This window comes from Fusarium keratoplasticum, chromosome 2, assembly GCF_025433545.1.
Source record: "Fusarium keratoplasticum isolate Fu6.1 chromosome 2, whole genome shotgun sequence".
Lineage (NCBI taxonomy): Eukaryota > Fungi > Ascomycota > Sordariomycetes > Hypocreales > Nectriaceae > Fusarium > Fusarium keratoplasticum.
The window spans coordinates 4,312,102-4,340,080 of record NC_070530.1 but is presented as its reverse complement, the minus strand read 5'-3'; the positions used below and the strand labels follow the sequence as shown (position 1 = coordinate 4,340,080).

The 27,979-nt window shown below is 53.1% G+C and overlaps 8 protein-coding genes across 8 annotated transcripts; 6 read left to right on the top strand and 2 right to left on the bottom strand.

The window, feature by feature from the left end:
- Positions 1–484: 484 nt before the first annotated feature.
- Positions 485–1,423, top strand: NCS57_00325200 (uncharacterized protein; the record flags this gene model as incomplete). Its single annotated transcript, XM_053053261.1, has 1 exon — positions 485–1,423. The coding sequence occupies exon 1, from the start codon at positions 554–556 to the stop codon at positions 1,421–1,423; it is 870 nt and encodes a 289-aa protein (XP_052918507.1). The 5' UTR covers positions 485–553.
- Positions 1,424–3,995: 2,572 nt separating this feature from the next.
- On the top strand, positions 3,996–6,719 carry NCS57_00325100 (Glyco-transf-28 domain-containing protein; the record flags this gene model as incomplete). The annotated part of the gene is made up of 1 exon (XM_053053260.1): positions 3,996–6,719. One exon carries the CDS (start codon positions 3,996–3,998, stop codon positions 6,717–6,719), a length of 2,724 nt encoding a protein of 907 aa, XP_052918506.1.
- A 714-nt stretch (positions 6,720–7,433) lies between these two features.
- NCS57_00325000 (Zn(2)-C6 fungal-type domain-containing protein) lies at positions 7,434–9,101 on the top strand (the record flags this gene model as incomplete). Its single annotated transcript, XM_053053259.1, has 1 exon — positions 7,434–9,101. The coding sequence occupies one exon, from the start codon at positions 7,434–7,436 to the stop codon at positions 9,099–9,101; it is 1,668 nt and encodes a 555-aa protein (XP_052918505.1).
- Positions 9,102–10,910: 1,809 nt separating this feature from the next.
- On the bottom strand, positions 10,911–14,603 carry NCS57_00324900 (uncharacterized protein; the record flags this gene model as incomplete). The annotated part of the gene is made up of 1 exon (XM_053053258.1): positions 10,911–14,603. The coding sequence occupies one exon, from the start codon at positions 14,601–14,603 to the stop codon at positions 10,911–10,913; it is 3,693 nt and encodes a 1,230-aa protein (XP_052918504.1).
- A 2,849-nt stretch (positions 14,604–17,452) lies between these two features.
- On the top strand, positions 17,453–20,378 carry NCS57_00324800 (Protein kinase domain-containing protein; the record flags this gene model as incomplete). Its single annotated transcript, XM_053053257.1, has 5 exons — positions 17,453–17,497; positions 17,573–17,601; positions 17,657–17,774; positions 17,836–17,983; positions 18,034–20,378. The coding sequence occupies 5 exons, from the start codon at positions 17,453–17,455 to the stop codon at positions 20,376–20,378; spliced, it is 2,685 nt and encodes an 894-aa protein (XP_052918503.1).
- A 610-nt stretch (positions 20,379–20,988) lies between these two features.
- On the bottom strand, positions 20,989–21,664 carry NCS57_00324700 (uncharacterized protein; the record flags this gene model as incomplete). Its single annotated transcript, XM_053053256.1, has 3 exons — positions 20,989–21,281; positions 21,331–21,469; positions 21,527–21,664. 3 exons carry the CDS (start codon positions 21,662–21,664, stop codon positions 20,989–20,991), a joined length of 570 nt encoding a protein of 189 aa, XP_052918502.1.
- Positions 21,665–22,352: 688 nt separating this feature from the next.
- On the top strand, positions 22,353–23,730 carry NCS57_00324600 (Geranylgeranyl transferase type-1 subunit beta; the record flags this gene model as incomplete). Its single annotated transcript, XM_053053255.1, has 4 exons — positions 22,353–22,952; positions 22,997–23,042; positions 23,089–23,390; positions 23,437–23,730. The coding sequence occupies 4 exons, from the start codon at positions 22,353–22,355 to the stop codon at positions 23,728–23,730; spliced, it is 1,242 nt and encodes a 413-aa protein (XP_052918501.1).
- An 878-nt stretch (positions 23,731–24,608) lies between these two features.
- On the top strand, positions 24,609–27,974 carry NCS57_00324500 (uncharacterized protein; the record flags this gene model as incomplete). Its single annotated transcript, XM_053053254.1, has 1 exon — positions 24,609–27,974. One exon carries the CDS (start codon positions 24,609–24,611, stop codon positions 27,972–27,974), a length of 3,366 nt encoding a protein of 1,121 aa, XP_052918500.1.
- Between the last annotated feature and the right edge of the window lie 5 nt (positions 27,975–27,979).

Below are 27,979 nucleotides of genomic sequence, written 5' to 3'. Positions count from 1 at the left end.
CATCACAGGCTACCCCGATCTTGGCTGCTATAGCTTCAACAATTCTTCACATAACCAGACTCAAGCAGTTCGGCCCCAAGTTCAGGATGGAGTGGCGACTCAAGGAAGCTCGTGGTATGAGTCAGGTTCTCTACAACCATATGACGAAGAAGCGACGTGCGCCCGAGTACAACTATGTCACGCCGGGAGATCTTTTTAATTCAGACCCCAAGAGCATCATGTCTAAGATTCATGATGCCTTAAATAGCGTTTAGAGGAAACGGCATGCAAACAGAGAATTAAGAGAGGAGAGCTGATGCCAAGCAAGTGACAGCTCCGCAGGTGGCTTTACCTGGCCAACCAAGACCCCGAAGTGCTGCACTTTTCTCAGTCCAACCATCGCATGGCACGTGTTAATCTTGAATATGTGGTAAGCAGAGCTCCTGTGCCAGTAATGCCTCAGTGCTTCTCATTTCCTTCAAGACGCCGTAGTCTAGTCCTTTCAACCACCGCAGCTCATCGCTATTTGATTGCAAGGGGTACCAATCGAAGACTCTTCCTTCTCACTCGAAGTATGACACGCGAATACAAGCGATGGATCTTCACCAAGTCAACCGAGTACCGGCCCAATGGGGTTCTCCGCGTCGGGCAGATTCTTGCCCAACCATTTGAGCCTGCCTCGGCTCTCCATCCCGCCGGGCCACCGGAGCTCTCAGATGACGTGACTTTAGAGGAAAGCGAGCTGGATGAGGTAGCCGCATCGCAGGCCAACGAGCTATCACTGCACTTTGGTCTTTATGCCGATCTGAGCGGAATCGCCCCCGCCGGTTCGAGTGCCAACACCACAGCCAGCAAGGCGCAGTCGCAGGAGTGGCAGATCGATAAGATCAGCAGCAAAATCATCACTCCTTCTATTTCTTACGTCGAAACCTGCCTCCGTCATGGAGACGTGCCGGCCAAGCTCAAGGATGTGTGGTTTTTCAAGAAGCGCCTCTACATGATCACCGGTACTAGGGTCGTACAAGGGGCACGCATGGCGACTACCAACCAGCAGACGTTTACTGCAGGAGTCGAGGCCCAAGGCGACGGCACAAGTTCCGGTGTGCCGGTGCAGATTGGGACTTCCGGGGGCATTCAAAAGCATGCCTCGCAAGGTCTGTCGTTCGGTCGAGCCACGGACTTCGTCTTCGCATACAGGCTTCAGGAGATCTTCTACTATGGTGTCAGTAAGATGGAGCACCACCCGTTCAACAAAGGGGAGACATCGAGTCTGGACTCGGCGGGACCTGGACAGGAGCTGGAAGATGATTTCGATGACTTTGAGATGCTGAGGATCGACGATGAGGATTTCGATGGCGAAGGCTTTGATGGCATTCAAGAAGTTGATATACCTGGCACTCAGAGCGAATCAATTCTCAGACAGCGATTCGAGGGCATGGAGTAGACCTTTTCATTATTGTTTCAATGACGAGTCCGTTGGAGATCTTCAGCAGGAAAAGATACAGGTATTAACAAATCACGGCATCAAAACCCAATACCACAAAACACCGTGAATAACTCAACTTCACGAACTATTGATCTAAGATATAGGTTCAAGCGGATCCATCCACTCCTCCCAATGGTTTGAACCCTTCCATGGGTGAAAACGAGGTTGATGTCCATCATCCCGCAGTATCGCCTCTATATCATAGCATCTGAAAATTTGCACCTTCGTGAGCCTCTTATGTGACATCTGATTCGATTCCACATTCCCATACTCGTCCTCTTTATCGTCAACCGCAACTGGACCACTTTCATGGACTCTGTTTCTCTCCAGGATATTGATGGGGTCATCCATGTCTGTGTCTTCAGGCCCAGCTAGGTGTAGCGACGTGTTATAGGCGAGCCCCTCCTCGGCCCAGATCACAGATGACGCTGCAGCTCCCTCAATCTCTCCGCACCATGGTCCTTCCCTGCCGCTCTTTATCAATAGACTTAGGGCTCTGCGGCGCCAGCGCCTATGCCTGTATTTCCGTGCCACAAAGTACAGTGGATGAATAATGCCCATTTCAGGTGTATATGACAATAGAGTGCTCAAGTCGCCATGCCGGAAAGTCTGGTCCTGGTCTGTGTTCGGAGGAAGAGCCTCAACCAGTGTGACTATCTCTTGAAACTCCGGGCCAAAACAATCGTAGGCAGTTTCCCGGGGATCAAGAACACACGAAGCGTAAACCAGTGCGGCAAGGCATTGAGTGCGAAGGACAAGCAGTGATTCATCTTGACCGCAAGTATCTGACGATGGAACTTGGTTGTATTCAAGCCATTGCCTCATATTGCTGAGCTGGCGGCCCTGTTCAATGAGCAACTCTGGGGGGATTATTCGTCGGCTGGTGTACTTGTACGGATAGCCTGCGGAAATGAAGTGGTAGCATGAGTGTAATACTCTAGAAAGAGATTGATCAGGTGGACCGGACAACAACTCATCTGCTGTGATCGGAGGCTGAGGGGGCAGATGTGGCGCGATTCCCACGGCATAGGTGGCGATATGCAGGTCAAGTTTCCGGAACAACGAGACATATTCCATATCGATCGTGGGCGCTGCTTCTTCGCTGGAGTGAGACGCCATCAGAGCTAACGCCCCATTAAGATGCACGTGTCCACTGTAGAGCCGCTGCTGTATAGCCTCGATACTCGCCAGCAGAAGGCAAGCAATCATGCAGGGCAAAGGCCCATGTTGCATAGTGGAAAGATCGAGTTGCGCCAGTTTCAAAGCTTTAATGTATCGCTTTGTAGTCTCGAGGCCTGTAGTAGTAGAGTCGCCTTTTAGGACATACTCTTTATAGCAGGCTCCAAAGGCTTCGACCGCAGCTTGAACGGATGGAACCGAGTGGGTCAACTGGGGTACGATCCGAGACCAAAACTCCAGCTCGAGCGTATTTTTTGCCCTGCGAGGACTTTGTACGAGTACAGTGCAGGCGAGCTTTGCCAAGGGGCTTGAGGGAGAGAGGAGGTCGGGTATTAAGAAAATTGGAGGTGACGAAGAGGCCGACGAAAGTGTTGAGGTGGGTGATGATGACAATGCTGAAGATGTTGTTGTCGATGGTGATGAAGACGACTCGCAAGGTGCTCCGCGTGGATAACCTTGACAATGCCGCTTTGCAGTCAAGCAACGTCGACAAGACGGCTTAGCTTCATCACATTTTACTCGCCGAGCTCTGGACATATTGGGTCAGTCATGCATGCACGTAAAGGTCAACAAGGGTTGATCATACTTGCAAGTAAAGCAGCCGAACTTGGATTGCCTGACATTGGTCCTGGTCCGCTTCGCCTTGTCTGTTTCTGGTGACATTGTGGTCTTTGGATGGTTGGTCGTGAGTTGAGAATAAAGACCGAGAAAGCCAAAGACCGAGCGAAGATGATGCGAGGACAATAAGCAAGACACGGCACAATAACCGTTTTATATGCGTCAGTTGAGGCGGCCCATGCCGCGTGGAACGTGCTTGGGAAGACTTGAGCGACAAATGTACTAGTACACATGCGGAGTACGGGGCAATAACCATGATTAAAGTATTGAGTACTTCCTCGTTTCCGAAGGATCTGGTGTCAGGGGCTAAGATCGCCAAAATTGTCTTGGCGTAAAGTCAAAGACCGAGCAAAAGAATGGGGCTTTTCGAGCATTCAACCAATAGTAGTACATCAGCTTGCACTAAAGTCTGACGGTGGAGCAAAGACCGAGCAGAGTGGAAACAGCACCAACGTCTTCATTCTCGGTCTTTTAGTTGGTGCCTTGAAGAAGGATTTTGGTACGCCATCAGATGCATCTTTATTCTGCTCAGCCTCATAATGAATTCAACATCGATCGAAACTGGCAAGGATATACGAGTTCATTACAGAATCTCCCCGGTCAACTCTCCCTGCCGCGTCACCTCATCCAACCACTCAGCTCAGTCGGTCTTTCATGATGGATATATCATATACTACCTTGTGCTGTCCTGACTGAAGCACTTCGACTCATTTTACACTTTCTCACTCCCACCATGACCACCCAAAATTCTTCAAAAGAACCGGAGACAGTGGTGCAACAATCCATTCTTCAGCAAGCACAAGCTGCCGCTGCCAATCTCGCAAGTCCCGCAGGACAGGAAGCTCTTCTGCAAGACATTGATCTTGTCAACCCTGAAGACGACACCCCCCCTCCTGCTTACGGTGACACCTATGGCGAGATCAGCAACGAAAAAGACGCCCCGGGCACCAGCGCCTGCGTGACCGATGACGGCCGTGTCAACATCCGCATCAATCATCTCAACAGGCGTCTGTCCCAAATCTTTACTCCCGCCCTCCGTCAGGAGATTGCTGAAGATGATCGCCCACCTCCTCCCCCGTACATCCCTCCATCCTTAGGAGGTGAAGAGGGAGTTCCTCCGCCCCCACCCCTGAACGTCGTCATCCAAGTCGTGGGCTCACGCGGAGACGTGCAACCTTTTGTTGCCTTGGGAAAGGTTTTAAAAGACACCTACGGCCATCGAGTACGTCTGGCGACTCATCCCACCTTCAAGGACTTTGTGCAGGAGAATGGCCTGGAATTCTTCAGCATAGGGGGCGACCCCTCCAGACTGATGGCCTTTATGGTCAAGAACCCTGGCCTGATGCCGGGCTTCCGCAGTCTTCTAGGCGGAGAGGTAGGGCAGCGAAGGAAAGATGTTGCAGAGTACATTCAAGGCTGCTGGCGATCATGTTACCAAGCTGGAGACGGAATGGATCTTGATGACAATTCTGAGCCCTCCGGAAACGATCCTGCAACCAGACCTTTTGTCGCCGACTGCATCATCGCCAACCCTCCAAGCTTTGCTCATATCCATTGCGCAGAGAAGCTAGGCATTCCTCTCCACATCATGTTCACCATGCCATATTCTCCCACCCAGGCCTTTCCCCATCCACTCGCCAACATCCAGTCCTCCAACGCCGACCCTCAACTCACAAATTACATAAGTTATTCAATGATCGAACTCCTCTCATGGCAAGCTCTAGGCGACATTATCAACCGGTTTCGTGCGAGGTGTCTCGGCTTGGATCCCGTTAGTATGATCTGGGGCCCTGGGGTGCTTCAGCGCCTTAAGATCCCTCACACATACTGCTGGTCTCCGGCTCTGATACCTAAGCCGAAAGACTGGGGCTCTCACATATCAGTATCCGGGTTTTATCTTCTCAACTTGGCCTCAAACTACACTCCTACCCCTGAGCTCCAGGCATTTCTCGACGCCGGTCCACCCCCTATCTACATTGGATTTGGGAGCATCGTTCTCGACGATCCTAATGCCATGACGGAGCTAATTTTCGAAGCCGTCAGGAAGACTGGCCAACGAGTCCTCCTTTCCAAAGGCTGGGGAGGCATGGGCGCGGACGAGCTTCGTATCCCCGACAACGTCTTCATGTTAGGGAATGTGCCCCATGATTGGCTCTTCAAGCAAGTCTCATGCGTCGTTCACCATGGAGGTGCAGGAACCACAGCGGCAGGCATAACCGCTGGCCGACCGACTCTCGTCATTCCCTTCTTCGGAGACCAACCTTTCTGGGGCGCCATGGTCGCTCGAGCAGGCGCCGGCCCCAACCCAATCCCCCATAAACAACTCACAGCGGATAAACTAGCCGACGCCATCAATTTCTGCCTGAAACCTTCAAGCCTAGAACGCGCCAGAGAGCTCGCAACTAAGATGGCAGCAGAGAGAGGCACCGACATGGGGGCCCAGTCATTCCATCAACATCTCGAGCCCGACCGACTCCGTTGCACTCTCGCACCATCCCGACCAGCCGCATGGCGCATCAAACGCACGCAAATCAGGTTGAGCGCTTTTGCAGCTTGTACTCTGGCGAATGCAAACCTTTTGGATTTCCGTGACTTGAAGCTCTTTAGACCACAAGAACATTACACTGACGAGGGTCCTTTGGAGCCAATATCCGGAGGTACCATGGCATTTGCGGGGTCGGTCGGTAGCATGTTGATGGGGCTGGTCGATTTTCCTTCAGAGACGCTGAAGGCCTTGAACATGTCGTCTGGGCCCAGTCGAAGGCAGACCACACAAACGACGATGAACAGGGAGGAGTCTCTTGCCCATGTTCGAAACACTCCCCGATCGTCATCTTCCACTTCCAACATTGGCTCAAGCTCCATGTCGGATGGCAAGGACCATGACATGCTACGCCAGACTGGCGCACATACAAGCAAAGGCCTCGGGCGTATCGTAAAGGCAATCGTACAAGGACCCATGGATATATCAGTGAGTTTCACCAAAGGACTTCACAACGTCCCTAAGCTCCTAGGAGACGACACAGTGCGCCCTCAAGAGCAAGTCAGCGACTTCAAATCAGGCGCCAGAGCAGCAGGGAGAGAGTTTGGCCTCGGCTGGTACGACGGTGTCACCGGCTTGTTCACTCAACCCTGGAGAGGCGCCCAGAAAGAGGGTGTCAGCGGTTTTTTCAAAGGCATCGGCAGAGGGGTTGGAGGGTTCGTAGCCAAGCCATGTGCAGGTGTTTTTGGTATCCCTGGTTATGTGATGAAGGGGGTACACAAAGAAGTACAGAAGTTGTTTGGCAGCAATGTCCAGAGCTACATCATTGCCTCCAGGACGGCTCAGGGATACGATGAGTGGATGAAGAGCTCTGATGCAGAGAAGGAGGATGTCATTGTTCGGTGGAAGCTGATTCAGAAGTATCTAAAAAAGAAACTAGACCCTGAGATGGTGCGGGATCTCCTAGAAGCATAGCGAACAGAAAATATAGAGGCGAATATTCCTTATGGCTTACCATCCCACCACTTCACCAAGAAGTCCTCCGCCTGAGTAAACTTATAGTCAGGCAGCAACTGGTTCCACTCATCCGAACAGTCAACTTCCCCGACCTGTAGGGCCAAAAGCATGCAGCGAGAAACCATTTCCCCCCAAGTGTCAGCATTTTCTGGTCCGACAGCAGGGTGCTCGATCTTGAGCTTCCAATCACTCTTGACCACTCCAGCCTTGAGGTCCTGAGCCTTGAGCTTTTCGACCTTGAAGGGACCGCGGATCTTTTCTCCAAGGGCGATGAGCTGTCCAATCGTGATGCTGTTGCCTCGGATACCTCCCACAACCGGCCAGACGCCCTCATAGTCGACGGCTCTGGTGACAATCTGAACGATATCCTGGACTGTGGTGACGCCGGCTTACGGAGACAGACTCGGCCGCCTAGAAGCCTCCGTTGAGCTGCTGGTCAAGAGTTCCGGGGCCAATGGTCGCAACTGCAGTGGCCCTGGTAGTCCCTCTCGCGTCACCCTTCAGGACACAATTGCCTCGACCGACGCTTTGCCCCAAGCGGGTTTCATATCTTCAGAGACTCCTGTGTGGACGTCGCCCATCTCGCCCGCAGGAGAAGTGGTAGTGACATGCAAACTGGATGAAATATCCCGAGCTCTTGCTGCGACTTGGCCGAAGCCGCATGAACCCGAGATGATCTTAAGTGAGCCACTTAGCGACGGCATATCCTTTTTGGAAATCCTTCATAAGATCGGCTACATTCCCAGCGCTCCGTCTAGTGAGGGCTCACCACCACAAAGCGTGCCCCTTATTCCGCGGCCGCGAGACATGTTGCAGCTACCACCGCCAGGCTCGCGCCCTGTGCTTATTGCAAAGAAGATCTTCCTCCTGGGTCTCTACACTCAAAGCATACAACCCCATACCAAGTATTACGATGCCATGTCCCGCATGGTAGAAGCCGCCATTAGCCTGGTGGCGACCAGGGACGAGCTCACCAGCTCTCTAGAAGGGATAGAGTGCATTGCCTTGGAGTGTCTTTACCATGAGGGCGCTGGGAATCTTCGTCGCGCATGGCTTGCAATCCGCAGAGCCATAGCCATGTCCCAGATAATAGGCCTCCACCGCGGCAATGCCACGAGCTTGTCTTTAGAAGCTCTGGAGCCAGAAACTCGTGAGCGGGTTGACTCTGAGCACATGTGGCTTCGAGTTATGCAAATAGACCGCTATATCTCCCTGATGCTGGGCCTGCCGCATTTTTCACCCGAGATTGTCCCCGCCCAGCCTGAGTCGATGGAGCAATGCACCCCGATAGAGCGGATGCGGCGTCTTGACGCGGTAGCAGGAGGACGCATCCTAGCGCGCAACCAAGACTACATTAGAGACGGAGTCGCCGAGACGCGTGAGATTGACCAACTACTTCAAAGGTCCTCAGAAATCATGCCACCTCAGTGGTGGCTGTCCGGTAGCGAGGCCACCAACTACCAATCCAATCCCGGGGAACAAGATGGCGAAGAGATACGAATCCTGGAAGCGACAGTCCGCATCACAGATCAACTCATCCACTACCAGCTGCTTGTTCAACTTCACTTCCCCTACCTTCTCTGTTCTTCCACCCAAAGCAAGTACGATTATAGCAAGATGACAGCCGTCCATGCAAGCCGTGAGCTCCTTCGCCGCTTTCTTGCCTTCCGCGTTATTTATCCCGTCAGCTCCTACTGCCACGGTCTCGAATTCAGCACTTTCATAGCGATAGCGGCACTTTGCCTCGCTCACATGGAGGCACGCCGCCAGGTTCTCGCCGAGGAGATTGCCACCAAGAGCAGCGTGCTATGCTTTCTGACACACCAGCGACCGGCTGACCGGGCAATGATGGAGCGAGCAGTTGAGAATATGGAGAGGATGGCCGCTGCCCGTACTGATACTCTTGTAAAGAAGGCTGTCACGATTCTACGGCATCTCCTTGTAATTGAGGCGGATGTTGCAGCCGGTGGGTGGTACAGCGCGGACTCTTCACCGGCAAAGGCACATGATACTGAGGAGGAGTTTGGTGGGCTTAGTGAGGGCGGAAATGTGCTACGGATCTTCATCCCGTACTTTGGAACCGCCAAGATTCGCCACAGCGGGATTGACACCTCCATTTCATCACCATCAGGGGGCCAAAACGAGCACGCAGAATCCGAGACACAGAGAGCCGCCGCGAGGACTAGTCATCCCGCTGTCTTCAGCCTCGATAAAAACTCACAGGATGCGCATATGCTTATGCCCGAGTTCGACACAGGGGCAAGCGATTGGGCTTTGCAGGGCATAGACGTGAGCTTTCTCAGTGACCTCGCGGGGACTGGGACGGATGCGGTAGTATAAAGGCCATGGGGATCATAGGACGGCGCGACCAATGAATAAGTCGAGACCGACTACACCATTGAAAGTTGATAGCTTTGGGTCGACTAGAAGAAAATTCAAGGGCAACAGAGCTCAACGAGACGCAAGGGAAGGATTGGAATTTGAGAAGCAGATGAAGCAAGTTCTGGCGCAGAGTAGAAGGGAATAGAAACAGGGCAGTGAGCGGGCGTCAGATATGGATCTCGATGAGAAGGATGGTGACGAGTTCGAGCTGTCTAGGGAAAGATCCGAAAAAGATAGCTGAGAAGTCGAGAGCATCGCATGATTTGGGGCATCTCGCGGGCACCACCCAAGGTGAGTTCGAGGTGTGACAACAGGGGGAAGACAGCACAAGAAAAGAGAGAAGAAGAGATTCCTCCTCCTCCCCCACGCGGGCGGGAAACCGATCCTTGAGGGTAGTCGTGCCAGTTTTCAGCTCTTCTGCGGTGACGAGTCCCAGGTCATCCTCATTGAGGATGGGATGAGTTGAGATCTCGAGGTCATTCTCGCCCGAAAACACCGGTAAAAATGTGAGGCGTGCACATGTGCGTGTGAATCTGCTTGATTCTTCTCAGTTCCCCTGCGGTTGTTCCCCAGCATCTTGTCCTTGCCGTAGATGACCTTCATCAGGGTCCATATCGCCCATGAGTCAGCGATGTAGTTCCTTTCGGGACGTGCCGTCTTATGGTTGCCCGGGAGGCTTATAGACTTCATTGAGAAGAGGTCTCCTGCGTCCGCCTTGCAAAGCGCTCTGTTCTCGTCGTCCGGCGCGTGTCCCCATTCTGCCCACAACTTGCCTGCTTGGATGTAGTGTTGCCAGTTCTCTTCCATGTTAGAACTGCCCTCGGTGGGTTCCTTTAGTGCGGCGAACTTGACGTAGGTTCGTGACATGTCCTGGGGCGTTTCCTTGTGGTAAGAGTCCACCGGTAAGAAGGTTCAGGAGTAGGCAACTATGCGAGATGTCTGTGAAACACCTGCTAGCACTGCAGACGAGGTGACTGGGGAAAATCGTACCTCCCCGTCAAGGCAATAGCCGTTGATAGATATAATGGCTCCCGTACTACGATACTTGTGGCTTTCACGAGTTCACTTTTATATCCATACAATCAAAAGGTCGTTTCTACTGCCCTGACCTAGACATCTGCTCTAGTACTTTATGTCACAACCCGCACACTTCGACCGCCCGTCGCTAATTACGATGACCTTTCAGTCCAACTAGCCATTCGGTGCTTTGGGTGACCACCTCCGACACTTATGATAAGGGAAACGGCGCTTTTCTTTCCAATATCTCGCTATGAGTATGCTCAATTCTTTGCTGTTGAGTATTTGACCCCCATTATCGCCAACTCGCCGCCCCCTCCTAGGTCTGAACTTCACACTGCCAGCAACGACGTCTTCAAGAACCCAATCGGCGGGCGACAAACGAGTTCACATCTTGGGCGGGGCGTAGACAGTGCCATCATGGCTAACAATCCAAGAACCTGCCATCCGATTTGGCAGAATTTTCGACGACCCTGGAGGGCAGGACGAAGGCTACATGATCACTCTACACCCCCGTGCCACAGGCATTTCCGACAGCGTCCGGCTCCAATGCCATAGAATCAACAAGACCATCCGTGCTAGCTCATTGCTTTTCCAGTCCCTCCGAAACTCGGCCAGGAATGGGAGTACGTAGAAACATGACACACTCGAGTTCAAGCGCATTAACATTACAATAAATAGATCATTTACATTATATGACAGACTCTTTCAAGAGTCAGCTAATTATCTACAGAGACTAGAGCATCGCCTCTATATCGTATCGTCACTCGAAGATGCGGCTCCTGACTTGTTTGATCTCCTCCTTTTCCCGGAGATCCTCGTAACTAACCTGAACCTGGACTTTGTCGAGGGTTTTTTGTTCCTCGACTTGTCTGAGCCTCCATGCCCCTTTCTCTTGTTGGAGTCCTTGGTCGCCTGCGAAGAGGCAGTCGAGCCAGTTGGGGTTGGGCGAGTCGTCGCCGTCTTTGACTTCCTCGAATCCTTTGAGCTTGTGCCCTTCTCACCCTTCTCACCTTTCTCACCCTTTTCCCCTTTCTTGGGTGCTTTGGTTGGCTTTCCCTTCTTGGGATCCTCAGTCTTCGATACTGAGGCGGTTGAGGTAGCTGAGAATGAAGAATACTTTGTCGAGGTTTTCTTCCTCTTGGAATCTTCTCGGCCCTTGCTCTCCTTCTTGTAATCGGAGTGTTTGGTCTCTCTTCCCTTCCTTGAGTCCTCCGTCTTGGTGACAGATGAAGATGAGGTGATGCTAGTCAAGGTTGAGGTCTTCCTCTTGTTACTATCATCTTCATCCTTTCCTTTGCCCTTACCCTTGCCCTTATTCTTGTCATCACCGTCATTGTTCTTCTTCACCCCATCAGAGTCCTCTCCCTTTCTCCTCTTGAAAACAGGACCAATAGTCACCTCAGGCTCCAAAGCCCTGCGAGTCTTTTTGGCCACACGAACAAGAGTCGAAGTCGATTTCACCTTGGAGGTTGTGGTCTTCTTCGCCTGAACCTTTGCCGTAGTTGCCTTTTTGGCTGCCACTTTGATAACCTTAGAGGTTGTGGTAGGGCGAGCGGTAGATTTCGCTTGCACCTTGACCTGGACTGGCTTTGAAGTCGTTTGTACCTTGGCCTTTGCCGCTACCCGATGGCTGGTGGTGGGCTTAGCTTTGATGTTGACGGCCTTTGAGGATGAGGTCTTGTTTGCCTGTACAGCGACTCGAGATGTAGAGGTCTGTTTGGCTTTCTGAACGACCACCTTGGACGTTGATGTCTTTCCTTTGACAGCCGGGCGGACAGTAGTGGTAGGCTTGGCCTTGACATTGACCACCTTGGATGTCGTCGTCTTGGCCTTCACGTTGGCCAACTTGGATGTCGTCGTCGCCTTTGCTTTGGCATTGACAACCTTGGACGTTGTCGACTTAGCCTTGACGCTGGCCACCTTGGAAGAGGTTGTCGCTTTGCCCTTGACATTGACCGCCTTGGATGTCGTGGTCGCTTTGTGTAAGGTAGTAGGAGAAAAGTCCTGAACCTTGGCCTGAACAGGTTTGGCACTGTTCTTGATGGCATTGACCTTGTAGACGTTGAGTCTCTTAGCCGCACCACACTTCTGAGCCTTGTTGCCCTTGCAAATCACGTTACACTCCTTCTCAGGCGCCTCAACACTACCGCTCGATGGTCCAGCATTACTGCAGTAGCAATCCTGACCATTCTGCAGTCCCATGAAGGCGAGGTTCTTGTTGGCGCAGTAGTTTGCGCACACTTCGATCGTCATCTTGCTGCCCGACGTCTTGGCCTTGCCCAGTGCCAGGCCCTTCTTGCCTTCGGTGTAGCAGCCGAGATAATGGGGCTGGATGTTGAAGCTTTCAGGACTGGCCATGGGCGTGTAAAGGGTGTTGTTCCAGATGGAGATGCGATTGCCAGCACCACATTTCTGAGAGGCATCGCCTGCACAAGACATTCTGCAGTCACCGTCGGGTGCGATCGAGGACTGTGTCTTGGGTGCGTAGCCGCAGTAGCATTCCCGTCCATACTCCATACCGAAGAGAGGGAAGTTGAGCTTCTTGCAAAAGGCGAAGCAAGTGTCAAGCGACACGGAGGAGCCTGTGAAGACGGCACCAGGCAGCGTCCGACCACCAGGGCCTCCATCGGTATAGCAACCTGTGTAGACGGCAGCGCCGTTGAAGACAGTAATAGGCCCAGCTGGCTTTTCGGGTTGGGTGATCTTCCAGACACTCAGTTTGTTACCAGCACCACAGTAGCTGAAGATGTTGCCCTTGCACTGCATGGAGCACTGGGAGATATCTGGGATGTTATCGCCGCCAATGGTGTTGCCACAATAGCACTCTTGGGAGTACTCAGTTCCGGCATAGAGATATCCGCCAGCCTGGCAGAAGGCAACACACATCTCGTTGGTCATGCCAACAGTGTCGGCAGTACGATCCGACGAGAGCGCGCGACCGTTTTGGGCTTCAGCGAAGCATCCTTGATATGTAGCCGTGCCGTTGGCGATCTTGGTCGAGCCGACAACAAGTTGAACGGGAGGCGTATAGGACGTGTCATTCCAGACGGTGAGCAGGTTGGGTCCTCCGCAATACTGCGTCATGTTGCCACTGCAAATCATCTTGGGTGCTGCTGCGCAAATGGACGCCTTCACGTATGAAGCACCATTCGTCAGCGCGCTTGCGCAGTAACATTCGCGACCATTCTCCATACCAGCGAGAGGGTATCCTTGCTCCTTGCATGCGGCAGTGCAGTACTCGATGGTCATAATGTCAGAGGTGACGGCGTACTTGTTCAGCGCTCGAGCGTTCACCCCCTCTGCCGCGCAGCCAAGGTATGCCCAAGATCCAACCTTGTCACCCGGCGAAGGGTTGAACCATTTACCAATGCCCATATCCCCAAGGTCATTGAAGGGTGGCTGAGTAGCACAGATACCTTGGGGTGCTTTGGCAGGGCCGCTCGTGACCTGGTTGCAGCCGGGAAGCTGGTCAAGCATTCCGCGGACAGTCTCGTTGACGATGGGAGGCATCTCAGGGCAGTTGTCGCTGAAGAAAGGGGTTTGCGACGAAGCCAAGATTGGACACTTGGAGATGGCTCCCCCGATGGCGTCGTTGTTGATGCAAGACTTGATGGCGCCCTTGAGAACCGACATATCCCAACCGTTGAGAAAGTCGCCGTGAAACCCGTATCCAGTCGTGTCGCCCTGGGCAAAGACAAACTTGCCACCCTTGCTCTTGTCGATGTTGTTGACTCCGTAGATGACCTCGAGGAATAGGTGAGGGAGCATTCGAGGATGAGATGGAGGGCAGATGCCATTGTCAATCTGTGACAAGTATGCGACGTGACTCTGATCGGGTTGGTAGTCACCTCCGTTCCAGCAGGTCTGAAAGTGAACCTGCGCTCGCATGCCGTTATCACAGTCCGTCTTCCACATAAAATTGCGCTCCTTCGAAGGGCCAGAGCTGTCCAGGCAAGCGAAGCTAATACGCTCTGCCACTGGTCGGCCCTTGTATCCAGTCTTGCTGTATGTCATCGTCTTTGTATCTGCCGATCGAGCGGTGCTGTCTCCAGAAAGCATCTTAAATCCAGGAGGGAATGGCTCAATGTTGGACCTGTTCTCACCGCGGCCGAGATAGTACACAACAGTGCCGCCATTAGGAACCAGCTGAAAGCTGCCGTTCGAGTGTTGAAAGAAGAGCTGCGGTGTCCAGTACGCCGACTTGTCGTCTTGAACCTCGCAGGAGCTGCATCGTGAAGCCTGTAGGTCGTCATAGGTGGCCGAGACGCCAAAGTTGCTGGCTCCAGAGACCTTGTGAAGATGCGCAGCAACACGTCCAGGAGCAATAATGGGATCAACTCGCCCAGTCTGGATGATACTGCATGACATACGCCAGTAGGCATCAGCCAAGGTAGCGATGGCCAGGAAACCCAGGAGGGTCTTTGTGTTGCAGTTGACCATGTTGTCGAGGGTGTGGCGGTTGAAGTAGAACAGGGAATGATGGTTCGCAGGTCCTTGTTCGACAGGACACCCGTTGTGAAGCAAAGAAACTCTAACGGTTACAGGAGAGACATGAACGGGTTGGGATCATCCCAGATATACCATCTTGGGAGGAGAGGGTTTGGGGCTATCACAACATCCGACCTACCGGTAACCGGTGGCGGCCGATATCGAGGAGACGCGTCCAGATCGGACCCTCGTGGAGGGACCCTTAAGTCTCAGTCTCGGAACGTAAAACCACATGGGAACTCTAGGCCACGGGGCGGAGCAACATCTTGTCGGAGGCTCCCTTCATTCCAGAGCGCAGCATTCCAGTCAACCCAAAGCATGCCAACGAGTCAGTGGGCCAGACCTACCTAGACCTAATTCGACGGTCTGGATAGCTTCAGGGAAACTTTAAAGGGTGCGCTACTGGCGCAGGCACCCGAGGAGCTGTAGCTTGATCCACGCCATCATCGGGACGCCTCGAAAACCTTAATGCAACAGCTCGATGACGATGATTCGATAGTCCCTGAGAATCGGTCCCGTGTGGGCAAGGGGAATACGGAGCCTGCATGCCAGTCAACCTTTAAGTTTCGATAACTGTTAATCCAGGCACAGGTTTCCCCGCTTGAAGCGTGGCCGCGATGGTCGGAGATTCTTCTGATACCGCATTGGCATTACACATAAGGTGGGAGGGTCCTTCAAGGGTCCAGCCCGGCTTTGTTATGGTAATAGCCGATGACCAGAGAACTGTACGGGGACCAGATGTTGCCCGCCCTGCAGGAGATGTTGCCGAACAGTCTCGGATAGCAGACACACAAGTATCGAGAGTGCATCACAAGTGACCGGAAGAGCAGCGATATGGTCACAGCACGGATATACGATCATGGGGATGACGGAAAGGCAGATGCCATCTCGAGGCGTCGGACGAGCCTATCGGAACTTAGCCAAGCCAAGAGCAGGCGTTCATGGCCACTGTCTAGGCGATGGAGATGTGATGCGAGAGGTGCGTGTCCTCTTGGGTGTCACTAGCTCCCAGTCGGTTCCTCTCTAACGTTGAGATTAAGTTTGTTGGCAGCAGTCTTTGGTCTAGCGTAGTTGTCTGAATGACATGTTGCTGAGACGAGATGAGACGACGCCAGTCGCTAAGGCGGGACAGCCCTCCAGCTTAGCGATAACAGGATATCACGCCGATAGTGTGTGGGGAAGCTAGAGATCCTCTGGGCTTGAGTGCTTTTCTTGACCATGATTCAAGTTTGGATCAAGTAGTTGGCGTTGTCGTGGGATTGCGAGTAAGGGAGCTTGGGACGGCTCACGATTGCTTCAACCACGTGCCAAGTGGGTAACACGGGTCGGAGGATTTGTTCCAAAATGATTAGCGAGGAGCTTGTCTTTGGTAAAGCACCATTACGCCATAGTGGTCTTATCTTTATACTCGAGATTGGTTGAAAAGAATAAGGTAATATACGTGGGATCTTAAGGATGCGTTGAGTGAGACGGATGAAGCTCGAATGACTGCGCGGGTGGGTAAGACTGGCCATGAGGGTTGATGGAAGCTCCAATGGATGAGTGATGGAGCCGAGACACTCAGGTTGAATTTCCAATTGTGCAAGAAGCTATTCCCGCTCAATTACATGAAGCGTTGTTCTCACTACATTCGAGTCCATATCCAACGTTGGATGAAGAGGAAACATGCAAGTTGACTTCACAATGAATAAAGTGAAAGGAACATCCCTGGTGCAAGCACAACTAACAATAGAAACAGACAACAGTTACTCCGTAGTTACGTGTAAATGCACATGCCATCCAGGTTGGATATGCGAGCCGCCGATCACTGAATTGTCCACAACGTTGTGAACGGCGATGCAAACCCACAGCAGAAATAAAGCTTCAAAGGAGCGGCAAACAAACATGTTATATCTTCCAACCTTGAGGCCCCCCTGCAGGTTTTGATTAAAGGGCCTCAAATCCCTTCCACAGGCGAATCGCTCCCCCTTGTTCCCTCCCTGTCCCCTTGTCCAAGTCGGGGAATGGTCCCCCGTGGTCACCCACTCTCCCGATGCTCGCGGATTGGAGGTTAGGTGTAATGTCGCGCCACTGCCGACAGCTTCTCTGCCCATTTGTAATGATTAGGCCTTTGGAGAGTTAAACCGTCTAGCATCTCTTGATCTTTGTGTCAAAGAGTTGGCGCTGACGGCATCAATTCGAGGCTGACGGGAGGGGTACTTGGCACTACCGCTGATTTGTGCTGGCGTCAGAGGTACCTTTTCGGTCTTTGGAGCAACCTGAACATCCAATCTCCAGCTCCAAAATTATTGCCCCAAACCTTGACACCTACATACAACTTGGAACCAACATTTGTCACGTCACGTCACCTCCAAGCATAGCATCCCCTTCTGCGTGCCTCTTGTTCGTGTCACTCTCTTCTCTTTCGGGCGGATTGGAGTCTCGTCTCTTTCGATTTTCTACAGCGGTATCACGACCCCTCGCGACTCCCCTCCTGGTTCCATCGCCGCCAGCTCGAGCTCGACCTCTCAACGACCGACGAAAGCTGTCACGACATACCATCGACCGAACAAGCCGCGATACACGCGCTTACCCCTCCCATCCTGTCCTTACCTCTTCGAATGCGCGTTTCTGGCCATCCTGCGCATGTGCCGCCGCGACTGCCCGAAAGCAATACGCCACTGTCACTGGGAGACGCTCCCGCCGCCATCCATATCCCACCGCTGCTCGACTTGACCCGATCGCCGCCTCCCGATTCCCTCTCCGACGACGCCAACTAAATCCCGTCTCCCTCCCCCGGCGTGGCCAGGCGGCGTGGAGGGATGCAGGCAGTCAAAGGACAGGCCGAGCTGGTGCGCAAGGCCAAGGTGCGTTGACTGGGTCTCCCAACATGGAGCTCCGTTGGGCTTCGGATGGAATGCAGCTCTAACCTTCTTGAATAGCTTGCCCGCTCGTATCAGGAGCTTCTCGAGTACGATATTCCCGTCCACCTCGCCGTCTCCATCGCTAATACGTTCCCCGTGCAGTGAATTCTCCAGCAAGGATCTCAAATCCGTCGGCTCCTATACTCTCGGTCGGTTGATTGGAAAGGGATCTTTTGGCAAGGTTTACCTCGCCTCCCACAAGCTCACCAATGGCTCCAAGGTCCGCAACGATTCGAAACAATACACGAATACACGAACGAACGAAGCTAATGTTTGTCAAGGTCGTCCTCAAGTCCGCCAACAAGGGCGACTCCAACCTTGCCCGGGAGATCCATCACCATCGACAGTTTATACATCCGCACATTGCGAGGTTATACGAGGTTATCGTGACGGAGAACATGGTTTGGATGGTTCTCGAATACTGTTCCGGTACGCACAATGTCCCCGAGGCCACTCCCTTCCTCTGCTAACGCTCCCAGGCGACGAACTATACAATCACCTCCTCGAACACGGTCCGCTACCCGTCCAAAAAGTCCAAAAGATCTTTACACAGCTCGTCGGTGCCGTCTGCTACGTCCACAACCACTCGTGCGTCCACCGCGATCTCAAGCTCGAAAACATCCTCTTCGACAAGCATGAAAATGTCAAGCTGGTCGACTTTGGGTTCACAAGAGAGTATGAGGGTAGGACCAACCACCTCCAGACATTCTGCGGCACCATCTGCTATTCAGCACCCGAGATGCTCAAGGGCGAGAAATATGCTGGCGAAAAGGTGGATGTTTGGAGTCTCGGTGTGATTCTATACGCTCTGCTCTGTGGCGAGCTTCCCTTCGACGACGATGATGATAACGTTACCCGAACCAAGATCCTGGCCGAGGAACCCAAGTATCCTGATCATCTTCCAGCTGACGCAGTTCCACTGATCAAGGCACTCTTGTCCAAGAGACCACTCCTACGTCCAACATTGCCCGATATCCTTGCCGACCCGTTCCTCGCCGAGCATGCCCCTACCCAACGAGCTATTCTCGATGTCCAGCAGTCACCTCCGTTCTCGACCCCCTTAGAAAAGGATTGTTTACAGAGGATGCGAAGCGCTGGTGTCAACATCGATGCCGTGATCGAAAGTGTGCTCTCTCAAAAATGCGATACCCTTGCGGGATGGTGGGCTCTCCTTCTCGAAAAGGAGCAGCGCAAGATGCAGAGAAAGGAGAGGAAGCGGAAAGAGAGGGAGGCCGAAAGCCGCAGCATACGACGTTTGTCCGCAGCATCGAGTCGACTGGAACGGATAGCTCCCATCCTACATGAGGTAGACGAAGCTAATGGCATGTCACGACACATGAGACTGGAGCACTCGGGATCGGGATCACGAAGTCGAGGGAGAAGCGAGCGGAGGAGCGCCCATTACGTGGACTACGTGGTATCAGATCTCCCTCAACTACTCGAAGTTGGAAAGGAACCAGGAGCAGCAAACGCCGATGGTGACCATCCTCCCCCACCCGTCGACAAGGACTCGATCAGATCGGTTTCGACCTCTCGACAGCGCCGACCTATTCCACCTCCTAAGGAGGGCCTAATACGTAGTGCTCGATCACGGGGCTCGACTCTTCATCTCGTTACGACATCGGATGCACTAGGTACGGACGGTGGCAGTGCTCAGAGCCAGCAGAGCCAGGCAAGCGGTTCCGAAAAGACACGAAGGAAGCCCAGCCTTGCATTCATAACCCACTGGAAGAATATGACACACTGGTTGGCTGAGAACACGACGAGGAGGAGCAAACGTGGGCACGAGAGGCGGACAAGTCGGAGCACTCCCGACCTGCATAAGAAAGAGGGCAGTGCCACCAGCAGTAAGGATGGAAGCTCACGGCCGCAAACTAGCAAGTACCCGGCTTCCGGCTCACCGGGGACACAGCCAACAGCCGGGCTGCCCAAGGGAGTCGTGGCTAACGGCCATGTCGCGAGGGCACATCAGGCCGGAAGCAGTGTTCAGAGGACAGCCTCGGGAGGGTTGACATCTCCGACCTACCCACCACCACGTATCACTACGGGGTCGTCGTACAAGCGACAGTCATTGTCACCCTCGCCCCTGACCCCGAGGTCGACGGTTCGACGGTCGTCAGCTGGACTGCGAGGCCGAAAGTCGACATCATCCTCTGTGTCGTCGGTTCGATCGATACACCATCATCATCATTCCCACTCAAAGGCATCGTCCACCAGCTCGGCAGCTTCTTTTTCTACATCCATGTCGAAAACGCCTCTTCAACGAGGTCATTCACCTCATCATTCTGTCAAGGTTCTACCAGCAACACCTACTTCTGTGTCGTTTCCATCAAATATCCGCCTTGTTCGAGCGACACCACCTCCATTGAGCATCTTTAACGAAGGCATGCCATCTGGTCCCCCACAGGCACCTGGATCGCCGAACCCCTTCTCTTCTGGCATCATGTTTGCCAAGCGGAAGCGCAACTTGTTCAAGGGGCCGACACTTAACTTTGCCGGATCTTCACAAGGTCAACGCAACAGTGGATCGGGTTCGCATTCCCGAAGTGCGAGTGCCTCCGGACTGGGACGTCGATCTGGAGAAATCACCATTCAAGAGGAGGATGAGGGATCCGGAGAGGACGATGATATCGAAGAAGTTGATGTCTTTAGTCCGGTCATTGGGGGTCCAGGGGAAAAGATCGAAGAGCAAATCTTTGAAGAGCATGAAACACCAAAACTGGAACCGGCGCCCACCATCATCGAAAAGAAGCCAGAGGTCGCAGCCTCGACGACAGCCGAAACCTCGACTTCAGTGGCTGCAGGAAAGGCTCCCGCGGCATAGTCGAACTGATAGACACCAAGAATTGCCATCGCGTGGGAGAGACAGATGGTGTGGGGGTTTCCAACGACTTGACGAAAGGAATATTATAATTACCTGGGAATTGGCAAGTGAGCATTGTTATTTTTTATCCATGGGGGTTCTCGAAAAAGCTTCCTCGGCATTAGACGCCGTTTTACACCTTGTTTTTGTTGTTTCTTTGTTCCTCTGCTTCGCTACTCGAGCTCTTTGTCGCCTTCCATCATCATTATCAGTTGGCATGGACTGCTGTACAATACCTAGTCATGGATACCTCTTTTGTTATATATGCGACCACGGAATGATAGAGGCTCGCAGAGCCGTTCCTTGTTTCGTTTTGAGTCAACTATCTGTCCAAAGTAGAAGCAAAGTGACATCATTGCAAGTGAAACGACCAGGTCAATTTCGTCAAACTGTAAAAGCACATACGTATCAGTCATGGATCTCTACTACGATCTTTATGCAACCGAAATCCTATAACCTTGCTATAACCTCCCAAAGTGGCATCTTGTCCCAAGACCACCTCGTACCTCCAACCGAAAAATGACACCGTTACTCCGAGAAGCCCACCTAAACCCAAGATACGGCCAACTCCTCAGTTGGAGTACGACTGGCTCCGTCTCCTGGACTTCTTGCTCATGATGGCCTCACGCTCCTCTCGGAGGGTGACCCAGATCCAGAACCAGGTCATGGTCTCGATAAAGATGAATGTAAAGAACAGGCGGTTCTTGAGCATGTCACCGCCCCAGCCAGCAGGACGGTAGGATGGGTTGTGTGAACTCGGGTGGGAGAGACGGCTGCGAGAGGAGGAGTCGTACATGGGTGAGGAGGGGCCGAACATGTAGATGTAGACGACGAAGCCGAGGGAGAGGAACGATCGCAAGGGAGCTGGGGGCATGTTAGCTAGGTTGATTGTAGTTTGGTGTGAGGGACGGACCTTGAGTTCCCCAGTGAAACACTAGGCAGACCTCATCAGGCATAGAAAGGGAAACGAGATCGCTGAAACCGATAAAGATGAGGACGGCGGCGAGGAAAGCGAGCGGGGGACTTTGTATTTCGAAGCCTCTGGCAAAGGGCTGTGTCTGTTAGCTTGGTCTGGTCTGTGCCTCAGCGCAAGACAGAGAAAGGCATACCATTCCCATGCTCTCTCCGAGCATGAAGACGAGGGCCTGTCCATCGAGGGAGCTCGGGTTGGTGAGGAAGAAGTAGGCGAGGGTGAGGTGGAAGAGGGAGACGGAGGTGATGATGGTTTTGGCGGATATGAGCGCCATGGCTGGGATCGATCGAGAGGGTTGTAGAATCGAGGTTTGTTCTCTAGGCAAGGGTTCGATATCGTCTCGTTCAAGGCGCCAAAGTGTTGTTGAGTCGCAAGGATAGCAGTGTCCGTCTCGGCAGCTCAACGTTGTAGCTCGTGAAAGGAGGGGGGGAACTTGGAACAACGAAACAAAACGGCGGAGCCTAAAATATAGACCCGAGCATCAAAGACAGACTAGAAGCGAGCGAAGGTAGGTCACACTTGGTGTCTGTCTGCGTGCGAGTGTGGTCACGCTGGACTTTTATCCGCTGCGAATGAATGAATGCGATGCGCGATGGATAAAAGCTAGGGTGGCCCTACTGTACCTTCGCTTCGGCAGTAGACCTCTCTAGGCTGCGTCACATGGCGCGCTCAAACAATCGTGGGGAGTTTCGTGTCTCTTGACCAATTAGATTGCCGGGGGACCTGTGGCGCGGAGCGGGAAGCTTAATGCGAGCAATGTGATGTGGCGGTGCGTGGCTGGTGAGAAGCCCCAACAAGGCCTACAAGCTGAGCTAGGACTTGAGCAGTGAAGCATCATCTCAAATCGTATATCGACATTCGAGGGCTTACGTTTTACCCTCCATTTCTTTTCTTTCTCTCATTTCTTTCTATTATACCTAAACTATAAGACCTTCCGCAACAACAACCCCTTCATACCCGCAATGGCAGACTCGCCTGACGCTTCGTCACTGCATAAGCAGAAGCACATCAAGTACTGGCAGCGCTGCCACAAGACATACCTCCCTTCTCCCTACACGGCATACGACTCAACCCGTCTCACATTTGCCACCTTTACAATCTCAGCCCTAGATCTGCTCGATGCGCCCCTGACTCCCTCAGATCGCGCAGCCATCCGACGCTGGGTACTCAGTCTGCAGCATCCCGATGGCGGCTTCTGCGGGAGCTCGACCCATGCGCTTCAGGGACAGGATGCATCAAAGGGAACTTCCAACATTGCAGCTACGTTTTTTGCGCTCATTTTGTTGGGTGCTGCAGCAGAGAATGAGGACGAAGCAAGTGCTGCGTTCAAGGACGTTGAGAGGACGAAACTTCTGAGGTGGTTGAAGGGACTACAGAGAGAAGACGGAAGTTTTGGGCAGAACATTTGGGATGGAGAGATTGTGGGAGGGAGGGATATGAGGCACAGTTACTTGGCAAGCTGTATTCGATGGATGCTGAGGGGGGATGTCAAGGAGGGTGAAGACGCTTGGGTTGAGGATGTCAACGTTGATGAGATGATTGCCCATATCCGGAGAGGACAAGTAGGTCACACTCTCTTAAAAATACATCTACTGACAATTTTCAGACCTATGACGGCGGAGTTGCCGAGTCCTCACAGCACGAATCCCACGGTACTCTCACCCTCTCCCCTTGGCCATCTCAAGCTAACTTCCCCAGCCGGCTACGCATACTGTGCAATCGGCGCCCTATCCCTCCTCGACCGTCCCCTAGATTCTACCTCCGCCCACCCCCCTGAGAGCGCTCTCAAGCAGGGGATTCCCAACCGTGAAGGACTCCTCCAGTTCCTCGCCTCCAGACAGTTCGCCTACCTCGCCAAGGAAGAAGAGGAGGACGAGGTAGAGGAGAATTTCCTAGAGAGCAAGCTTGGAGAGACCACCTATGGGCATGTTGGTTTCAATGGACGGTGGAACAAGAAGGCTGATACGTGCTATTGTTGGTGGGTTGGCGGTACACTCGCAGTAAGTCCCCTTCTCTTTCGTTACAGGCACTATACTCACAGGTTAGATGCTCGGTAACTCATCCATCATCAACGCCCCTCCATCCCGGCGCTACATCCTCGACATCACACAGCACCAAATCGGCGGCTTCTCCAAGGCCGTAGGAGGACCACCCGACATGTACCACGCATACCTAGGTCTCGCTGCCTTGTCGACCATGGGCGAGACTGACCTGAAAGAGTTTGACGTTGGGCTTTGTTGCAGTATGGATACGACGAGGAAGATTCAGAGGGCGAGGGATGGGTTGGTTGAGAGTATTAGGGGGGAGAGGAAGGGATGGGGGGATGATGGGTTCTGGTAGGCGGCTGTATATCAATGGTACATGGCTCTCTTCGGTATCCTTTATTCGAATAGAATGGCAAATGCTCATGATCAATCAAGTCAAGGCTGGTAGAGTTAGTAAAGAAGTATAGGGTTGGTGATGGACCTCAAGGAGGTCTCATAAAATCAACTCGTCTGGTTGCTGGTCTAGACTCTTCTCCTTACAGAGGCGCAGAGTATCAGGTATAGTATCAAAAATTCATTAAAAAATTATCTTAGCATTAAGCCTAACATCGCATCACACCGAAGCAGCTCCTCTTGTTCTTTAAAGCTCCCTCTGATCTTTGCCTCACATGATTGAGCGCATTTACCCTAGGCCTGGATACTCAGCACTTCGGGCTGAACAGACCACAGAATGATCAGAACGAACCTGCCAGATTCAAGGCTGTAGCTCTTTAAACTTAGGCCATTATCGTGAGATTAAATAAAGCCTTGCTCATAAGGTATGTTGAGAAGTGAAATAGATCTCTACCTAGGCACGGAGGCATTCCGCAGTGGATGCCGGTGCCCTGGTTCACTACGTCATCAGGATTCTTGGTGTTTCAACGGCCGGGGATGGAAGATCAGTGATATTGAATCTACTCATGACTTGAGCCCAGCTGAAAATGAAACTGAGGATTTGGTATAGCTCAATAATAGTAAGACGGCCTTGACGCAAGTACATGCAGGTATCTATAATAAAGAACGTATAATAGACGTCAAGCTTGTAAATAACCTTGATCGAGCCTTGAATGTCTCGCATCACCAAAAGGCCCACCACAAATGCCAAGCCCCCGATCATCCCGGGCCCCCCTGTCCCCCTCCAGCTATTTATCAATCCGAATCCCCTCACCCCAATCTCATCATCGGGTATCAAACATGGCGTGGTTCAAGGACGCTCTCACAAAGGCGGTGCAGCAGGCGAGTCAGGAGTATCAGAGGGAGAGGGAGAGGCAGCAACAGGGTCAACAGCAGCATCAGGGTGGAGGAGGCTCTTCGCAGCGACAACCTCAGTCTCCTCAGTATCAGCAGCCTCAGTCGCCTTATGGACAACCCCAGGCTCAGTATCAGCAACCTCAGCCCCAACAGCAGTATCAGCAACCACAATATCAGCACGTTCCGCCTCCGCCGCCATATGGTCCGACCAGTCCCCAGCAGTCTCAAGATCTAGCGCAGATCCAGGCACAAGCTGAAGCACAACTACAAGCTGCCAGAGCCCAAGCCGCCAGAGAACAAGCCGAGGCCGAAGCTCAGTTACAGGCCGCCAAGGCTCAGGCAGCTCAGGAACAAGCACGAGCTCAAGCCCAACTCGAAGCTGCCCAAGCCCAGGCTCTCCAGGAAATCGAACGTTCTCGGGCTGCTCAGGATGAAGCAACCAAGCAGCTCGAGGCGCAATGGCGCGAGGCGGAGAGATTGGCAGCACAGTATAAAGCCCAGTATGAGGCGCAAATGAAGAGCACGGAGGAGGAAATGGCCAGGCTGAACCTCGAGGCAGAGAAGCAGCAGCGACAAGCGCAGGAGGAACTGACTGCGTTGAAGGCAGAGGAGGCCAAACAACAACAGCGCGCCGAGGACGAGATTATAAGGGAGCAGCAGAGGCTCCTAGATGAGATCCAGAAAGCCAAGGAGGAAACAGAAGTTGCGCCGCCGCCGCTGCCAAGAAGGCCAGTTTCCATGGTTGGAACAAGTCAGCCGCAATCATACCAATCTCCCAACCATCGAAACTCATATCTGTCGCCTCTTCCAGGTCCACCGAGTCACCCGCCGCCAAGTCCTTCACAGGCGCAGTATATGCCTCCGCCACCACCAGGACCTCCTCCCATTCAAACGACCAGCCCGAGTCACCAGAACCGGCAGAGCGTCTACCCATCTCCAACTTCCGGGCCTACGATTCAGTTGTCATCCGGTTCGTCGCCACAGCAGACTCCTTACTATCCTCCACCTCCACCGAGTCCCTCACAGCAGCAAAGCCATCCTCAATACAACCCCTCTCAGCCAGTACAGGGGCAGCCGGCTCCTCCGGCTCCTCAAAGCACTTTCCAGTCGCCATCATTACCACCTAGAATATCACAAGACCAGCCAGTAGTCAACCCTTCGCAGCAGCAGGTCCCTCACTATCCGCCGCCTCCACCAAGTCCTTCACAGCCCCAAACCCAGACTCAATACAATTCACCCCTCTCGCCGCCGATTGAGACAAACCTAGCTCAAGGAGAGAGCAGTGGCTCGCATCTTTCACCAGCCCCAAGTCAGGTGGTGACAAGCCCTTCGCAGATCCCTTACTACCCGCCACCTCCAGGTCTCCCGCCACGAGTACAGACAAACCCGGCTCAAGAAGATCAAAACTCGCATCCATCACCTGCTCCAAGCCAAGGAGTGGCGAGTCCTTCGCAGACTCCTTACTCTCCTCCACCACCAGGTCCTCCTCCTCTGGACTCTTCCAGCCAGCCAGCACAAAGTCCTCAACAGCAGCCTCAAGCTTCACCCTATGTCTCTCAGCCCAGACGAGAAGCCACTCCTACTCGCCCCAAAACACCTCGCGTCCACACACCGGGACCACCACAAGAACACGCCTCCGGCGCAAAGCCACTATCTCAATGCTCCTCAGCCGTAACAACAACAGCGCAGCATTGGTTCTTCCACCCCTCCGTACCTGAATTCACCATTTGCGCCTGTTGCTACGTCAAACACATCTATGACACTAGATTCTGCGATTCCTTCACAAAGATGTACTGTGATGACAAGGAACAGCGCAGGTGTCGCTTCTCATCACGTCGTCTCAAAGAAACACTCTTTCCTGAAGCTGTTAAATCAGGAAGTCTAGATGAGTGTGTAGCCTTTATGAAGAAGCGAATGACAATCAGAGACTGCCTCGAACAAATCCAGACAGAAGGAGATCCCTGGTACACGACGCCCGACGTCCCCAACAGCACCCTTTGCCAGGCCTGCTTCGAGGACGACGTCAGCGGGACATCCTTTGCAAAGCACTACCAACTCCAGACCGTCCAGGGAGCGTGCTTCTGCGACTCGGCAGCTTGGTTTCTAAAACGCAAGTTCTCAGAATACCTCAAAGAGGATAACTGGGCCAAGTTTGCAGAGGAGATGAGCGTGAGGGTTACATTACCCCCCTGTCCACGCATGGAAGACATCAAGGCTAATGACCGTCAATGGTACAAACCCAAGAACGGACCAGCCAGTCTCCAGGCATGCGTGACGTGCTACTTCGACTACTTTTACCGGTCTGAGGATGAAGACATGTTTGAGCAGGTCAACGGAGGAGATTTCCATACGCGATGCACAATGGGCCAGCTCAACCGCATCATCCCAATGCATCAAGCACTAGCCGACGAGGATAGAAGTCTATTCTGGAAAGCCGCCTTTGCAGTCGACAAGTATCCCTTCTGCCACAAGGACGGCATCAAGGGCGGAACTTGGTACACGTTGCCCGGCGATACTCCAGGTTGGGGAATATGCGCCGCCTGCTACGAAGGCGTCATAAAGACCGTCGGCGGGTCACGTTGGTTCATCCAAGACAAGGAAGTATCGCCAGATGAGACGTATCTCTGCTGCTTCAACATGAACCACGCCCGCGCACAGGGGAGTCTCCAAGCCTACGACAACGCCCACAATCTAGGTGACTGGAGGCTCCTGGCCAATTATGCTGCAATATGGACAAACGTGAGACCATGTCCTCGAGCGAAGCACAAGTCTGGCAAGAACCGTCCGTGGTGGGGATGGGGTGTGTTGGCCATCTGTGAAGAGTGCTATCTCAACTTTGCCCAAGGAACAGCACTCGAGCCTCGATATGCACTCAAAGGCGCGAGAGAGCCGGATAACGAGAGGATGTGCGATCTCTTTTCGCCTCGTATGAGGGGGCTATACACCGAAGCGTGCGAGACGGGTGATCTCCAGGGCTTGTTGGCGTTTGCAGAGCAGAGACACGTTATCTACACGCAGACTATCATGCAGTGCGAGCAGATTCTGGCACAACAACGGATAGCAGCGATGAGGGCCCAATATCTAGGGATGCAGGGGACTTTTTACAAAAATCTAGGCCGGTCGCAAGATGCAGTCATGGGCCATAGCTACACGGTAGGAAACTCATACGCCGGGTACGGACATGCGAATGAGTGGGTGTTGCAAGGCCATGCATACGATCGACAAGCCAGCGAGATGAGAGCTCAAGTCGGAGGAGGCAGTATCCTCCAAGTCGGCATGTTAGAAGCGAGGTGGAAAGAAGTCGAGTGACGTGA